The sequence below is a fragment of the Xenopus tropicalis genome, chromosome 6 (assembly GCF_000004195.4).
Source record: "Xenopus tropicalis strain Nigerian chromosome 6, UCB_Xtro_10.0, whole genome shotgun sequence".
In the NCBI taxonomy this organism is placed as follows: Eukaryota; Metazoa; Chordata; class Amphibia; order Anura; family Pipidae; genus Xenopus; species Xenopus tropicalis.
In genome coordinates this window covers 138,476,877-138,495,725 of record NC_030682.2, presented here as the reverse complement: position 1 = coordinate 138,495,725, position 18,849 = coordinate 138,476,877, and the positions used below count along the sequence as shown (strand labels likewise).

Genomic DNA, 18,849 nt, shown 5'->3' with positions numbered 1-18,849 from the left:
TAATCTTTAAACCATTGAAAGGTTTTTTATTCTTGTATATTGGAATTTTGCTCATAATTATATACTTTTTAGTAGTATGTGCCATTGGGTAATCCTAAATAGAAAATTGCCATTTTAAGTACTAAGGGCCGCCCCCTGGGATCATAGGATTCACAGTGCATACAAACAAGCCAAGGCACACATACATGCTAGGCCCCATCAGCCAATGAATGGGCAGAGTTCTGCCTTTTACTCCCACACTACTTCCTGTTACAGTTAGAGCTGCATCACTTCCTGTCAGCTGATCTCTGAGGGAGCACACAGCCCATCACTAAATGGCGGCTCAAGGGAAAGGATGTAAAAGGGCAATATTTACTGATATATATATTACAGTTTTGCCCATTGTTAGTAAATAAGCCTGGCTGTGTGCTGTACCCCATGTTATTATACATTACTGTTTTTCTGTTGTACAACACTTAGCGCTGATGCCATCATGTAGGGCAATCATCTAACATTTTCTTTATAAAGAAATTCACATTTTAGGGTAGAGGGTAGATAACATTACCTTGGTTATCCATCACTTGTAACATTAGCAGGAAATGTCCAATGTGCAATAAAAAGGACTGTACCTCCTTCAGGAAGATTGTTGCCCGTTTTATCCTTCTTATGGGTTTTGCTTGGATCTGGCAGTTTTCTTTTTTTCTCTAAATCTTTCACTACAAAGGGGGAAAAATTATTTAGATACATTTCTAAGTATAGGTTTGAAATCAGATTAGTGTATATATAGGGGTGTGTGTATTGCTATGTGTGTCTGTGTGTATATGTGTATCTGTGTGTATATGTGTGTCTTTGTCTGTGTGTATATGTGTATCTGTGTGTATATGTGTGTATATGTGTGTCTTTGTCTGTGTGTATATGTGTATCTGTGTGTATATGTGTGTATATGTGTGTCTTTGTCTGTGTGTGTGTATATGTGTGTCTGTGTCTGTGTGTGTGTATATGTGTGTCTGTGTGTATATGTGTGTCTGTGTGTATATGTGTCTGTGTGTATATGTGTGTCTGTGTGTATATGTGTGTCTGTGTCTGTGTGTATATGTGTGTCTGTGTCTGTGTGTGTATGTGTGTATGTGTGTGTATGTGTGTGTATGTGTGTATATGTGTGTCTGTGTGTATATGTGTGTCTGTGTCTGTGTGTATATGTGTGTCTGTGTGTGTATGTGTGTATATGTGTGTCTGTGTCTGTGTGTATATGTGTGTCTGTGTCTGTGTGTATATGTGTGTCTGTGTGTATATGTGTGTGTGTATATGTGTGTGTGTATATGTGTGTGTGTATATGTGTGTCTGTGTGTATATGTGTGTGTGTGTGTCTGTGTCTGTGTGTATATGTGTGTGTGTGTGTGTCTGTGTGTATATGTGTGCGTGTGTGTGTATATGTGTGTCTGTGTGTATATGTGTGTCTGTGTGTATATGTGTGTCTGTGTGTATATGTGTGTCTGTGTGTATATGTGTGTGTGTCTGTGTGTGTGTGTGTGTGTGTGTGTATATGTGTAGGTGCAACACTAGCAGCAGGAGAGGGAAATGTATTGCTCTGCTGGGACTTTACATAGTGATATATGTATGTGTAGTGTCCACAACCTCCGAGCACACCATTTGCAGAACTTTTAATATTTCTAAAAAGTTCTGAAGAGAAGAGAATTAGTAACGTTTGAAATGCTGGGTATGACCACACAATTTCTACAGACATAGAGTTGGCAGCTTCCAAAGTAGAGCTTTAAATGACCCCAACTGTCTGTATATTATCCCCCTGGGTTTCTGAAATGGCAGGATAAGTCATTATGAGTTATCCTGCCATTTCAGAAACCCAGGGGGATAATATACAGATGGTTGGGGTCTACTTTGGTAGCTGCCAACTCTGCCCTTAGGCCACCCTGTTAGGCACTGCTTGCACTGTGGCCAAGCTCCTATATCTATCAGCAGCCACCATAGGGCATTAGAGTAGTGGAATAAAATAGAGTAACTGTGCAGGGAAGGAGTAGCTGATTTGTATTGGAGATACAAACAAAATGTGCTGGAGAAGTGAGTATGGAAGGGGTGTAAAATCAGGAAAAACAAAGGGATCTATGAGCATAAGGAGAATGTATTTCTGGGTGTGCCTTTTTGGTCTCTTGGAGAGCACCCATCAGATCACCTACCTTTGCTAGGGGTTTATATATATATATACAGTATGTGCAGGCAGGTATTTCTTATTCATATTTGTTAGTCTTTGTTCTGATAACAGGAATGGATCCAGGGGTAGGAAGAGTAGGCATCTGCCTAGGGCACAATGAGGAGGGGCAGAGTTCCCAGCAGACCACCAACCTGAAGAATGCCAGCAGGGACTAAGGAGCGAGTGGGTGGAGGAGTTTGTGCCCGTTTATATGGAAGGGGTGGGGTGGCTAGCAGCGATCGGGGGGGGGGAGATGGCTATTATTGCCTTGGGTACTGGATGTCAATATTATTTCTAGATCAAACATGTGCTTAAGTCTATAGAAATATATTTCCATTAACATTGTTGGACTGGGACCCCAAGGGCCCACCAGAAAACCTTAGAACATGGGCCCACTCTCCAAACCATTTTTCATCCACTTCTTACTGTGTCTATATATTTACTAGGTTTTTTATCTTTTCATACTATAATCTGTTCTTCTATATATTTAGTTGCTTTGTTCCCATAGAAAAATAAGTAATAAACTGGGCCAAATGGTTAGAAGCAGCAGGGCCCACTGACACCTGGGCCCACCGGGAATTTTCCTGGTATCCCTGTGGGCCAGTCCAACACTGTCCATTAAAACAATGAGCCAACAAGAAACACAGTCCCATATATGTATGTATTATCTGGGATTTTGCTATATAATTGTTTAAGCCCCCATTTAGCAATAGGCTTAATATCCTAGTATTACCCCTAAATGCATGGAGCGGGCCCTGGCTACCTACTTCTAAACTCCCCTTGAACTGGCGTGCTTTCATCGTCTTCATTAAATGCAATGATCTGTACAATATAACTGCGATCAGGATCAAGTCTTTGAATGATGGCTTTGGTAGCGGAGTTTTGAAGATTCAGTTGGTTGGTTTTCCCACCTGAAATTAAGAGGAAACATAGCCGGATGTCACTCATCGTTGGAGCATAATTAAAGTGTAGCAACAGAATATTCATAAAGACCTTGCTCTCTCGCTAACAGAGAACCACAAGGTGAACATCAAGGTCAAAATGGGAATCACACAGCTTCATGTTCCGCAGATAGTGTTTCCTTTCCGTCGCAATGAAGCGGGGATGTTTCATCAACTTTTACTTTGCCTTTGGAGAGATAATATGATAATAGAAATCATGGGTTTCATTTACCTGTAACGCTGTTCCTTTTTACCATCGTTGCATGAAACAAAATATAATCATTACGGACAAAATCCATATATCGTAATATGACCACAGCCTCCATGCTGGGAGAGCGGCTGCTATGAGACTGCACTGATAAATGGTAGATTAAACTGATCCTAAATCCCACTGAGTTATTTCTTATTGAGCTTTAGCAAAAAGAACTCAAAATGTCTTAATAATACAGGCACCATTTGCACTGGTTTCAGTGTCTGTAAGTGTAATAAAGAGATTAGACCAATGTTTCCATGTTCAAGGACTTTTTATCAGAATTTGCCAGCAAGGCTGACAATTTAGAGTGAATGCATATTTACCTACTTGGATTCTCCTGGAAGCCAGACTTAGGCTCCCATACACGTGAAGATTCGTTCGCTTGGCGAGGTCGCCGAACGAGCGGATCTTCACACGATATCCCCACCTACAGGTGGGCGATATCGGGGAACGTGTAGGCCCCAGGTCCAAACGATCGAATTATAACGAAGGGTATAGGCAAAGTCGGTTAGGAACCACATCAACGAGCCGATGCGGCCCCCGATCCGACTAGATTTTTTAACCTGCCCGATCGATACCTGGCCGATTTCAGGTGTACGTGAAGGGAAGTGTATGTAATCGGCAGGCCCCTTGGTAGTGCCCATACACAGCCCGATTAGCTGCTGAATCGGTCTAAGGGACCAATATCGGCTGCTAGAATCGGCCCGTCTATGGGCACCTTTAGGGTGAAGACACACAGAGCTATTAGTAGCAGCTACTTGTCACGGCTACTAAAATAGACAATGCTGATCATTTACTGATAATTGTCTCTACGTGTGTTTTAGCAGAGGAAATTCTCAGTATTGTCTATGGCAGGGGATTTTCTGTACTTTAGTGGCTGCTACTACGTAGCTCTATGTGTCTTCACCCTTGTATCAGTCAGCTAGGAAGCCATTTAGTATAAATGCTTATGTTGTTTCTTAGATGTTCCTCAAGCTTTAATTGGATGACAGAAGGAAAATGTTTGTGATCTTATCATGTGGTGAGGGAGGCTCTGAACCAATGATAGACCACAATGGGGGAGCTGAACACATAAAGCCCCTAATGGTGAAGACGCGGAGCTACTAGTAGCAGCTACTTGACGTGGCTACTAAAACAGACAATGCTGATCATTTACTGATAATTGTCTCTACTTGTGTTTTAGCAGAGGCAATTCTCAGTATTGTCTATGGCAGGGGAGTTTCTGGTGTTTAGTAGCCATGAAAAAGTAGCTGCTACTAGTAGCTCAGTGTGTCTTCACCCTAACTACTGCCATGCTCCATACCTGCTGTTTTTCATGAAATGTCAGTAACCTAAACCATCTCCATAACTGTAGTTCCTGCCCTGTTCCGGCCACTCTCTTTAGTATTGAATTGCTGGGACAGACAAGAGGGAAGAAGCTCCTGATGGAACAGTTGTAATAAATATAATGATTCTAGTAGTTATTATTATTAACATTTATTTATAAAGCGCCAACATATCCCGCAGCGCTGTACAATAAGTGGGTTTCATACACTGGACATACAGAGTAACATATAAAGCAACCAATAACCGATACAAGAGGGGAAGAGAGCCCTGCCCAAAAGAGCTTTATAATAATAATGATCATATATTTATTCTGTAAAGCGCTGCGGAATTGATGGCGCTATATAAATAATAATAATAATATATCTAGCAACTGTTATTTGAACATCTTTTCTAATGAATGTGTTTGCTATTTGCTTTATTTTGGAAACTTCTTGGGAAACGTTTTGGCATGCTAAAACTTCACCTGACCTTTCCTCCTATATTCTCTGCCTAAGGGCAAAACATTCAAACTTGACCCAAAGTCCTATTTCACCTCACGTGAGTGGAACCATAAATCTGAAATGTTCTATGTAAGTAGGAAGTCTGCTTGGAGCTAGATATGAGTGCAATACTTCCAGGGCCTGTCACTGTAGTTATAGATGTTTGTTAGTTAAGACATTTTTCTGCTTTTAGTTTCTAATACAACTGCTCGAGCTTCAGAGATTCTGCCCATGGTAATTCTATCCATTTTTCTGCATATTCAGTAAGTGATCAAATTTCTTCATAAGGTTCCTAGACCCTTTCCCAGTAATTATCTGTTTCTCAGACCTCATAGTAATTGTTATTTTGCCACATTGACTGTATGAATCCACCACTTCTCCCAATATCTCATAGTTTTCATACTCTCTGAATGAGACCATTCTTTCCCCCTCACTTGCCCCGCCAACGTAAAACCCCTAATTAGTCAATAGATGCCTTATACTCTTTATTCCATTCATAAACCCCCATTCAAAGCATCCTCTGTTTCAACGCTATTATATTTCTGAGCTTCCAAACAGCAGTTCATTGCGCTTTGTGCTCCTCTTTAACCTGTTTCTTGTGGTATCTTATATTACACAGCAAAAAATGTTGCATGTTGCATTTCTAAAAGAACTCCATGTTGTGCATGTGTTTTGGTGGGTGGTCATGGCAGTAGAAAAGCCCCTCTTGGTGTCATTGCTGAAGACTGTGAGTGAACTGTTGTTACAGGGATGACAAGACCCATCTGATGGTCTCTCTAGCTCCAGCCATGACATAGAAGGCTCAGTATATTGAGAGTAAAGCTGGGGAGATCCTGCCGGCAACAGGTACCTCTAGTAACACCACTAATAGGACTATGCATTTGTAGCTTCTGCAACAAACAAGATTGACCATTTTATTGTGGTGACTTTGAGCAGGGTAAAGATGCCGAGACAAGAATTGGGGTTGTATGTATCAACAATGGGCAAATGTGCCAAGTGATTGGCTCTTTTCAGCCACCTGCAAGTAGAACAATGCATGTAACAATTGAATTGGTTGCCACGGGTTTCTGTCAACGGGCAAATTTGTCCAGAGTTGATGAATGACCCCAATTATCTCCAAGGAATATTGGAGAAATGAAAGCTGTAATGCATAATTGTGCTTAGAACTGTGCTATTCACAATGTGAAAATGGGGGTTGTTTCCCTTTTTCTAAATAATCTTCAGGGTGGAAGGAAGGTCTATGGAAGGTTCCTGATGCACATTGCACCTACACACGCAACTGGCACGCTAGCCATTCTCTTGAGACATCACTCATTAGTGCACCAGCTATAGCATGATCCCCACCCCACTGATACAACCTGGGAATGGCTTATCATAATGTATTCAGTTAGGTAGGCACCATTATTATCTGGTAATACTGGGTAAAACACTGCATTGTGGGCAAAAACATGTCATTTTAGAGCTTTGCACTTGCTTTCATAAATGAAACCTCATATGTTGCCTTGGTGACACATACAGGTGATTATTGTACTGAAGGATAATGGCGGTTGTCATGTATATTGCAGACGCCGCTTGGTGCCAAAAACACTCCATGTTTTATTATCCTTAAGATGGAAGTTAGACTTAAAATAAATTTCAGTACAATGTGCTATAGACTTTGCAATTCTAAAATGAATGCTCAAAACCCATAATACAAATGAGATTTGAGGCTATATTTTTACAATTATTTTCTTTGAATTCTTGTCTTTCTATTCAGGCCCTCTCCTGTTCATCTTTGTGCCTCAGGGGGGTTCCAGATATTTGCAACTGGACAGGGTCACTCAGGACCAGGAAGTGAGGACTAAAGAGGAATCAGAGTATTGGGGGTTCTAGAAAAGGGATCTACAAAACAGTCCAGGTCTCCTAAGATTGAAAAGTAGGGTTAAAAACTTTAGATAATGTTGGTGCCAAAGCACCTTCATCATAATATAATGAAGTCACAATGGTGCACCAGTATGTCCAGTACCAGTATGTCCAGTACCAGTATGTCCAGTACCAGTATGTCCAGTACCAGTATGTCCACTACCATCCTTACTGTACAACATTGTTGCAGTGACGTCATTACACCAGGCACTGCCATGTTGGAGAATGTGGCCCTTCTGCCTGGTGCCATCCATTACAAAAAGTGGCAGAAGAAACCATTAAATAATTATTTAAAAGAATACAGAATAAAAACACAATGACCAGCTGAAAATTGTCTTAAAATACCTCTGGCTGCACCATACGTACAAGGCCTGCTGTATGTAAGTGTGTGTATATTACTTATAGGAAATTCCTATGATTAATGTTGCTTCTCATGCAAGCAGAATGGCATTTCCCTGCTGTAAAACATGTATAAGGAATATGCCCTTCAGGCCCCGAATTCCAAAGCTTCATTTCATAGCAAGAGGCACCATCGGCATCTCAATCATTGTATCGTCTGGATCCAGCATTTCCATTTCCTTGGAAATCTCATGGTAAATTCATTCCCATTTATAGTAATATGCTGTAACCAGTGCAAGAAGTTGGCTGCTGTATAAAGAGTCTATACAGCAGCCTATAATGGGCATAGGGAACCTTCAGCACTCCAGCAACTGCAGAAACGCCTTACATTGCCCTTTGGGGCATAGGAAATTTTGATGGCCAACCCCTGCCCCCAGGGTATCTGTGCCCGTAGGTGCATAAATCTAGAGGTGGCGGCCATATTCCAGTGTGGTTAATTAAACAGAGACTGGCCAAATGGTGGCCCCACATGCTGATGGACCATGAGTAAAACCTATATGAACAGTAACAAGTTATTCATGTATGTGTGGATAAATTCCGAGTATAGCAAGCCACTCTGTTTGGTATCTGTTTGGCAAATATTTTATATTGATTGATTACAATTAATTAATTTTGCAGCTTTAGAAGGCCCACGCTGCGCAGGCGATTTCGGCAAATCGCCGAAGTTGCCTTGCGAGGCAATTTCAGTGATTTGCCGAAATCGCCTGCGCAGCGTGTGCCATCCCACCGGCGACTTACATGTTCGTCGGTGGGATGGTAGTTAGCAGAGATTAGTCGTCCGTGAAAAGGGAGATTTGTCACGGGCGACTAATCTCCCCGTGTGCCAGAGCCCTAAGATATGAAGATCCAAATGATAGAAAGAAACCTTATCTGGAAAACTCCAGGTCTGAAGCATTTTGGATACCTGTAGAATTGTAGGGTTCTTTTTCCGTTATGGCACCAACGCCACTAATCATTGAGTGTATTTGTTTGTAAAACAGCACTGTGACATTATTAAATGAAGGTATTTACCTGATTTTGGTGTGATAAGAAGTTTATATCCTTTAACTTTATCTTTGGAAGCTTTCCAGGATATCTGCACGCTGTCCTGAGACACAACGTGGTATCTCATTCGTGTTGGTGGAGTCACTATGAAGGCAGAAATACAAAGAGTTCACACAATGTCACACAAAGTCCATCATGCACTTGACAAACGTTAGAAACCCATCAGTATCACGAACACCCAGAACCATCAATGTGTTATTTGCTTTATGTCACCCATAGGGTTCTATGGAAAACAACAAAAGACGACGTTCCCGCATAACATACCGTTTATAGACACAATTACAGACAAGACAAGTCATGTTAGAAGGTAGAAGTCAGCAGGCAACATTAATAACACACACTAATGAGTCAGTACGGCAGCCTGAATGTGTTTTGACAGAACTATGAATACCCTTCAAAAACAATGTATAATAAGAAGAATAAAATGTGTTCAGGTGCCAAATGTTGAATATGATTCTTAATAAATAATTTCTGCTACTGAAATAGGAACAAACATACTTTCTGTAGGGGTATAACGCTTTGTTTGGGCCTTGATACAATCATATCGGTATAAGTAAAGCCTAGCCAATCATCGAGCGGTAATTGTGGTTAGACGCCATTTATAAGTCCGCTATACTGCGGAGGATGCCTAATCTCTTTCCATTTTCATTGGCAGTAATGTAAATCACTGGTGGAAAAACATATGGGAAATGGGAAAAGGAATGGCAATGAGAAAGGAAATGGCAAAGGAGACAACTTCCTGCGATTAAGCCAGATCCTCGCGAGTCATATGTTTTACTTATGATGATCTGCATTTTTGGGAGATTTGTCGGCTGCGTTAGCACAGATTGACAAACCACTCCCTGGTTGCTAAGGTAACTTGGACCCTAGCAACCAAGAAGCTGCCGAAACTCCAAACTGAGAGTTCCTTAATGGAAAATTAAAGAACTAAAAGAATACAAATAATAAAAAATGAAGACCAATTGCAAATTGTCTTGGAATATCACTCTCTACATCATACTAATAGTTAACTCAAAGGTTTTCCTCAACCCATTTAAAGAAAGTGGCATCAACTAATGGGTTCATGGTTCAGTTAATGAATGTAATTATTTCATAAAGGCGTTGTATTTAATATGAACAATTTAGTCCAGTGATGGCTAAAAATGACTATTCTGACATTTTATAAAATAGGAGGAATGTTTTATTTGTGTGTTTATATGGGGAACATGAGACAGCTTAAGGCTAATGTCCCACGGGGAGATTTAGTCGCTGCGATTTTTAAAAAGCGAGTTCCAGCGAAAAGTCGCTCACAATCGATTACTAGATTACTAGAGATTTCCACGACGGAGCGATTCTATTCCCCACAAATCCAACAAATCTCTACATAGAGAAGAACATAAATGGCAAGTACCTAAACCGACGATACTACTTCAGATCGTTTATGAGACCCTTTTTGGAGCGATTATACAGAGAAAGCATTGCCATTCACAACTATTGGAATCGCTGAAAGTAAAACCCACTGAGCGGGAAGTCGCTGCCATTTCCCCATTGCACTGAATGTCATTTCTAATTGTGGGCGGGGAATATGGCACTTGGATTTGTGGGAAATAGAATCGCTCCGTTGTGGAAATCTCTAGTAATCGCTTGTTTGGAGAAGACGAGTGACTTGTTGCTGGAACTCGCTTTTTAAAAATCGATGCGACTAAATCTCTCCGTGGGTCAGAGTCAGACTGGCCCACCAGGATACCAGAAAAACTCTCGGTAGGCCCCGGTGTCAGTGGGTCCTCCTGCTCCTGACCATTGCTTCATGGCTATTCCCTATTTCTGAATGGGAAGAAAGAGGAGAAATAGATGGAAGAATAGATGCTAGCATGTAAATAAAAGAGACTAGGAGAATAAAGTGGTTGGGTGAGGAAAGGAGGAAAAATTGTTTGGAAAGCGGCCTAGGGTCTAAGGTTTTCTGGTGGGCCCCCGGGGTCCCAGTCCGACACTGCCGTGGGACATTAGCCTAAGGGATCCATCATCTTCTCTGACTGATATCACCAATTAAATGATTATTATAAGCTAAATGTCCAGTGAGCCAGGTAGGGATTTAAAGAATTGCCTACTATTTTACTGGTCAAATCCCATATGTTTTAATTCTGCAGCACAAAAATTAAATAAGTCATAGACATAAAGACTTAAGACTTAGAAATCATAGTTATAAGGTCTTTTGAAACCTTCAGATGTATAAAAATATATATACAGTATATACAGTACGCAGTATTACCTAAAGGGAACATCTTAAAAGGAATATTTAATATACACGTGATAGAACATACAAAACCATCACCACATCACACAACCATAACCCATGGGAAATATAAAACCAATCACCTGTTTGAACAAAGACAAGTTCTTATAATGGATTTAATAACAGATGTTTAAAAACAAGAAAAAAAAAAGACGTGCCGACCATTTAACATAACTAGTATTTATCATCATTTGTACAGGTATGGGATCCGTTATCCAGAAAGTTCCGAATTACGGAATGGCCTTCTCCCATAGACTCCATTATGAGCAAAAAATTCTAATTTTTGAAAATGATTTCCTTTTTCTCTGTAATAATAAAACAGTACCTGTACTTGATCCCAACTAAGATATAATTACCCCTTATTGGGGGCAGAACAGCCCTATTGGGTTTATTTAATGGTTAAATGATTCCCTTTTCTCTGTAATAATAAAACAGTACCTGTACTTGATCCCAACTAAGATATAATTACCCCTTATTGGGGCAGAACAGCCCTATTGGGTTTATTTAATGGTTAAATGATTCCCTTTTCTCTGTAATAATAAAACAGTACCTGTACTTGATCCCAACTAAGATATAATTACCCCTTATTGGGGGCAGAACAGCCCTATTGGGTTTATTTAATGGTTAAATGATTCCCTTTTCTCTGTAATAATAAAACAGTACCTGTACTTGATCCCAACTAAGATATAATTACCCTTTATTGGGGCAGAACAGCCCTATTGGGTTTATTTAATGGTTAAATGATTCCCTTTTCTCTGTAATAATAAAACAGTACCTGTACTTGATCCCAACTAAGATATAATTACCCTTTATTGGGGCAGAACAGCCCTATTGGGTTTATTTAATGGTTAAATGATTCCCTTTTCTCTGTAATAATAAAACAGTACCTGTACTTGATCCCAACTAAGATATAATTACCCCTTATTGGGGGCAGAACAGTCCTATTGGGTTTATTTCATGGTTAAATGATTCCCTTTTCTCTGTAATAATAAAACAGTACCTGTACTTGATCCCAACTAAGATATAATTACCCCTTATTGGGGGCAGAACAGTCCTATTGGGTTTATTTAATGGTTAAATAATTCCCTTTTCTCTGTAATAATAAAACAGTACCTGTACTTGATCCCAACTAAGATATAATTACCCCTTATTGGGGGCAGAACAGCCCTATTGGGTTTATTCAATATTTAAATGATTTTTAGCAGACTTAAGATATGGAGATCCAAATTACGGAAAGACCCCTTACCTGGAAAACCCCAGGTCCCGAGCATTCTGGATAATAGGTCCCATACCTGTATTTCATTTGTCACTATTTTTTTATTTTTATGATTATTTTATATCTCAATGTATATATTGTAGTTATTCATTGTTATTCATGTTTCATTGTAGGAATAACGGTGATAGATAATAGATCGGAACTGGTAGAAATGTATATTTATGATCACATTAGTGAATAATGAATAAACTAGTTATGGAAAATCTGGTATCTTGGCACATTAAAGCAAACACCGATTAGAATAAACTTAAAAATACCAATAAAGTAAATGAAAAATAAAAATATATATATATCCCGGATTGTTTGGGGGAATCACCAACCTGTAATGTATCTTTATGTCTGTGGGAACTTATATTCTGTGGAGTAAACACTAACGTCTTGTGTAAAAAAGATAAATAAAACAATAAAACAAAGTTATATATAAAAGCAACATAAAGAATATACAGAGCTCAGTAGTAGTGGATTCCTTGGGTTGCTGGGTGTGTTTCCAACAAAAGAGGTGAAATTCTTGTGTGTAAATGCACTGAGAATACCCCAGTGTGGTTCCTTTGCTATTCCACTGTTTTTTGGTTCATTAGTTTTCGAGTTTAGAAGAGAGGCATTTACACTCATGTCCTGGCTTGATCTCCAGATGGTCTTCTTGTTCTCTTATGGGAGGTATTTAGCAAAAGAGCATTGTAAAAAAAAAATCAATAAAACATGAAACTGTTGTTACCTGGGGAAGTAGAAATTAGTATGTGTTGCCATTAATATAATGAAGGTGCAGAACAAACCATAAATACACCCCGCTCGTTGTACAATGACCTAAATGGGACTGAGAACACAGATTCCCCTTCATAATAGCCGGCAAGTTGATTTAAGTCTTTGCATACGATAAAGAATAACAGTTGGTGGGGAGTAAAAAGCCACAGACCGTGAAATTGTCATGTCAGTAATTCTGTTGCCTGTGGAATGGCAGAACATCAAACAAACTCACAAAAAAGAAAAGACATTCAGTGGATTGATGTTATTTGCCTAAGCAAAGTCCTTTACACTCATCTTGTATTTGAAAAGTGATTGATTCTTTGTTCGTTGCACCTTTTATTCTAGTATCTTAGTATTTATTTTAGCAAAGAACCCATACCCTACAATTGCCATACAGTGTGAGCCCATTCTGTGTGTAGAAATAAGATATCAATACTTCCCTTTACCCATGGAAGCTGCCCACCTATTTTGGATTATTTAGTGCACAAGCGAGTTCATAGGAGTATTGTTCTTCCACTCACGCTCCGTGCAGTCAAGGGAGTATCAATCCTCAAGGGCAGGGAGATAGAGCATTTACTATGGGACTCTAGGTTACAACCATGTCCTACACTAAATCTCTCCAACCTACCAAGCCATCTAATTTGTTCAGACCTTAGTTGACTTGATCCAAAATAGAACAACATCAACAGACAAATAACCACATGGCCCTGGGGGCGATAGTGATCCACTCTGGACATTTTTAGACCTTATTTCATCCATAACTAGCCCCTAGGCCAGGAACACCCCTGTGATAATGATCCAAATTTCTCTTCCCTATTATGAAGAGGTAATCAAGGTAGCATCACCCCTAATTATCACCCTAATAGGAATGGGTTAGTTGACATCCACTCTAGTAGAAATGACTCTACAACTCTCAGACTTTGGCTGATAGGGAGCGCTAGGGGGATAAACAACAGCTGGAGCTCCAAAGGTTTGGAAAACAGATTTTACTTTTGCCATTTTGCCCTACTGTGACTCGGCTATCCCTATCTCTAGCTATATGGTTCTTTAGCTTTGCTGCTTTCCAAGTCCTACCCCCTCAGAAGCCATGTTCCAATTTAACAATCTAATTTAAAGTGATTGTTTGGATTTATGGTTCTGAAATATTAGGCTGTATCTTTGCTTTGAAACCAGTGGTTCTGGGTGCATAGTTGGCAACAGGGACATTAATGACTTATTTGCACCCATAGTTCCTTAGATGAGGGTTTAAATAAGGCTCTCAGTGCTTGTCTCGCATTTGAGAAGGGCTCTTTGGCTGCCTTTATGCCTCCTCGCCCTAACCATTATGGTTATTTTGCTTACCTACAGCTGCTCTCCTGTGGGGCCCCAACACCGTGGAACCCAGAACCATTGTCGTTACTAATCGACTCAATGAAAATCAGTTATAAAATATATTTGCCCTTAGTTGTACAGTACTTCACTAGCTGTCATTTCCATACGTTGACGTTTCCCTAGAATGCCTACATTCTTACTTTATGCCAATAACCAATGTTATCTAACAGAAATGAAGACAGTTTTATCCACTAATTCCTTCAGGCATCAGTATGTGCAGACCATTTGGGATGAGCATTTCCACATCCCCCTTATCTATCATTTAAATGAGTAGTTCACCTTCAAGTTAACTTTTATTATGTTATAGAAAGGCCTATTCTTAGCAATTTTTCAACTGATGTTCATTTTTTATAGTTTCTGAATGATTTGCTTTCATCTTCTCCCTCTTTTAAGGTCTCAAATGGGGGTCACTGACCCTGGCAACCAAAAAAACTATTGCGGTCTAAAGGTGGCCATACAAGGGCCGATTGTAGCTGCTGATATCAGTCCCTTATACCGATTCAGCAGCTTATCGGCCTGTGTAGGGGCAGCAACGACGGGCCTGCCCGACCAACATCTGGCCTGAATTTGGGCAAAAATTGATCGGGCAGGTTAAAAAATTCAGTTGGATCGGGGACCAAATTGGCTCGTTGATGCGGTTCCCAAACCGACTATTACCGTCGTTATAATTTGATTGTTTGGCCCCAAATTAGCCTAAATTTCCCCGATATTTTGGGAGAAGATCCGCTCGCTTGGCGGCCTACTTGTATGGCCACCTTAAGGCTACAATTTTATTGTTATTGTTTATCTTATCTATTCAGTTCCCTTACTATTCATATTTTAGTCTGTCATTCTAGGCACTGGCTGGTTGCTGGGGAATATTGGCCCCTAGCAACCTGATAGCTGCTGAAATTCCAAACTGGAGAGCATCTTAATAAAAAACAAATCATTCTAAAACCGGAAAAAATCTAAACTGAAGACCAGTTGCAAATTTTCTCAGAATAACACTCTCTATGTCATGATAATAAAAGTTAAAGGTAAACTACCCCTTTAAAGACAATTGAGCAGCTGTAACAGGACTAGATATCCTGATTGCTGCCTACCCAGGCCCACACAGTGAGTTCCTTTATGAGGATGAATATGAGAATATTCCATTATATTATTGTTGTTGAAATTACTACTTGTAACACCCAGAGAACCGTGTTAAACCTTTTTTTCTCTACTTCATATACATTTTATTTTTTTGGCAAACTCAAGGAAACCGTCGCCCAAAAACAACACTGATTCCAGCTCGTTTGGTCTGACGGGGAATTTTCCCATACATTCTTGGGCTGACTTCCTATGAGACTGCAATGTAGAAAAATATGCTTTTTTCCAAGTCCTTCAACAATTCATTGTTTGGGCTATAAAATATTTGGTTCTGGCTCTTATATTTGTTCACTGGCACTTTATAAGAAAAATACGTTGAATGCATTAACAGTAAATGGTGAAAAAGTGTGGAACTTTAATATAATTTAAAGAATCAGTGTCAAAATCTGGGCTAAGCTATGGGAATGTGTCGGACCCCAAGGTTTATGAGTTTTTGGAGTTTACACAAGCCCAACCCTAATTGACCTCAAATAGAATAAGCTCTTTTGTGTTGTCAGTTCTAACAGGGCGGGGGAACCCCCTCCAACAATGAACTAATAAGACGTATATCCCCTAAAGACATCACCTTTGAGTGAGTTCTCCCATAACGTTGAGGTTTTGTGCAAATCAATTTTAATTAAATCTGTAAAATGTCGGTTTAGGAAATCGCGGTTGCCCCCGAGTTCTGTGAAACTACAGAGAATATAGATGTGAAGTGACACAAAGAGTTTCTGTAATATCCGTCTGTCACTCAGGGGCTACCTTGACTCCGGTTGAGAAACTCGCCTCGGGCGGCAGCGCCCCCAAAGTTACCAGGGGCGGCAAAAAGCTACTCCTGGCAACTTTAAGAGCCAAATTTCCAGTTTTTATATTGTAAATTCGGCTCTGCAAGTGCAGAGAGAGCAATTGCGCTGTCTATACTCGCAATGTGGCCCCACCTGGACCCCCTCTGGCGCTGTAAATGTAAGTGCGGGGGGCGGCATCGCTGTAGCCAGAGACATGGGGCTGAGCTTGTCATCAAAATGCATTCTTTACACATTTTCACACCAAAATCTGCTCTGTGTGTGCAAAGACTTGCAATGTTTTTTATATAGCGGAGACATTTGCTTTAAACAACGATCTAAGGAGTAAAGGTGCCCATACACCTTAAGATCTTCTCCCGATATCCCCCACCTACCCTGGGACCAAACGATCAAATTATTACGGCGGGTATAGGCAAAGTCAGTCCGGGGACCGCATCAACGAGCTGATGCGGTCCCCAGTCCGACTAGATTTTTTAACCTGCCGATCGAGATCTGCCCAATTTCAGGCCAGATATTCGTCGGGCAGGCCCTTCCATCAGGGAGTTGTCCTAGGCAAAGTCAAGCCATATGTTCAATTGAAGTTTACAGGTTTTATTCGAGTTTGTAAATTTGAGAATTCGAGTATTCAAGTTGTTTTTGTTCGCACAAGTCTACCCCATTATTAAATAAGCGAGCATTAATAAATGGGCGAGTTCATTCAATTTAGAAAAACAAACTCGAATACACAAACTCAAAAATTGACATATAAGCCCATTAGTGTCTTTTATTACATGACCCAATATGAACGTTAAATATGATGTTCTTGCGCTGATAATAATATTATTTGTACCATTATTTACTTTTCTACCCTCCCTTTTCCTTCCTTAGTCCCAATTATAAGAGTTTAGCAGCCCCTATTACCGAGGCCTGTCCCGCTAAAGTGATGTTACCTTTTGCAATCCCGGAGCAATGTGTTTTGATCAGTCTACTAAAAGAATATGAAAGGGTAAATCTAATACTACAGTATCTCAATCAGTGCAGTTTGGCACCTTGGATAGTAATTCTAAATACAATGATTAATAATGCCTCTCTTGCAATGTGCCAACATATTGGATTGGGCCAGTGGGACACCAGGAGAAATCCTTGTTGGACTGTTGGACCTGTTGGACTCCAACCCTTATGACCTGCTGCCTGTCCAGGGATAGGGGCTTCTGTGACTGGGGTGGGCCCTTGGATGGCTGCCCCTATAGGTCCCAAACTCTCCAGTAGCCTAACCAATAATAATAAATCTAGATATTGTCTTCATGTAAAATCATCCTGCGGGAAGGAAGGCGCTTAGCTTTGGATGTAATTGTACATGGAGAGACCCCAGTTCCCATCCGCACACCCGACCCCCTTAGCTTTGGATGTAATTGTACATGGAGAGACCCCAGTTCCCATCCGCACGCCTGACCCCCTTAGCTTTGGATGTAATTGTACATGGAGAGACCCCAGTTCACATCCACACGCCCGACCCCCTTAGCTTTGGATGTAATTGTACATGGAGAGACCCCAGTTCACATCCGCACACCCGACCCCCTTAGCTTTGGATGTAATTGTACATGGAGAGACCCCAGTTCCCATCCGCACACCCGACCCCCTTAGCTTTGGATGTAATTGTACATGGAGAGACCCCAGTTCCCATCCGCACGCCTGACCCCCTTAGCTTTGGATGTAATTGTACATGGAGAGACCCCAGTTCACATCCACACGCCCGACCCCCTTAGCTTTGGATGTAATTGTACATGGAGAGACCCCAGTTCACATCCGCACACCCGACCCCCTTAGCTTTGGATGTAATTGTACATGGAGAGACCCCAGTTCACATCTGCACACCCGACCCCCTTAGCTTTGGATGTAATTGTACATGGAGAGACCCCAGTTCACATCCGCACACCCGACCCCCTTAGCTTTGGATGTAATTGTACATGGAGAGACCCCAGTTCACATCTGCACACCCGACCCCCTTAGCTTTGGATGTAATTGTACATGGAGAGACCCCAGTTCACATCCGCACACCCGACCCCCTTAGCTTTGGATGTAATTGTACATGGAGAGACCCCAGTTCACATCTGCACACCCGACCCCCTTAGCTTTGGATGTAATTGTACATGGAGAGACCCCAGTTCACATCCGCACGCCCGACCCGCTTAGCTTTGGATGTAATTGTACATGGAGAGACCCCAGTTCACATCCGCACACCCGACCCCCTTAGCTTTGGATGTAATTGTACATGGAGAGACCCCAGTTCACATCTGCACACCCGACCCCCTTAGCTTTGGATGTAATTGTACATGGAGAGACCCCAGTTCACATCCGCACGCCCGACCCGCTTAGCTTTGGATGTAATTGTACATGGAGAGACCCCAGTTCACATCCGCATGCCCGACCCGCTTAGCTTTGGATGTAATTGTACATGGAGAGACCCCAGTTCACATCTGCACACCCGACCTGCTCATATAACAGAGGCTGAGCTAAATGATTACCTTGACTCTGCCCGGGACTGGCGAAAAATACGGCGATTGCTAGAAATGACAGCAAGATGATTGTCTGCAAGTTCCGTTCCGTCTTCATGGTGCTTAATGGAGTCCAGTTAGAAAGTCTGAAATTGTAAAAATGTGCATATTTAGTGACTGTAAGGGAACAATACAAAGAACTGTCATGTGAATGCACCTCACCTTTAATGTAACTTTTAGTATGTTACAGAATGGCCTATGTCTAGCAACTTT

The 18,849-nt window shown here is 40.9% G+C and overlaps 1 protein-coding gene across 3 annotated transcripts in view; it reads right to left on the bottom strand.

Annotated features, from left to right (window-relative positions):
* Positions 1 to 18,849, bottom strand: part of col14a1 (collagen, type XIV, alpha 1) — a 100,798-nt gene that overhangs the window by 72,792 nt on the left and 9,157 nt on the right. For 2 of the 3 annotated variants that reach the window (NM_001141998.2, XM_031903259.1), the window contains 4 exon segments: positions 609 to 695; positions 2,953 to 3,096; positions 8,497 to 8,613; positions 18,607 to 18,722. In NM_001141998.2, the coding sequence (NP_001135470.2) occupies positions 609 to 695; positions 2,953 to 3,096; positions 8,497 to 8,613; positions 18,607 to 18,694 (436 nt within the window). In that variant the 5' untranslated portion in view covers positions 18,695 to 18,722. 3 annotated transcript variants of the gene reach the window in all.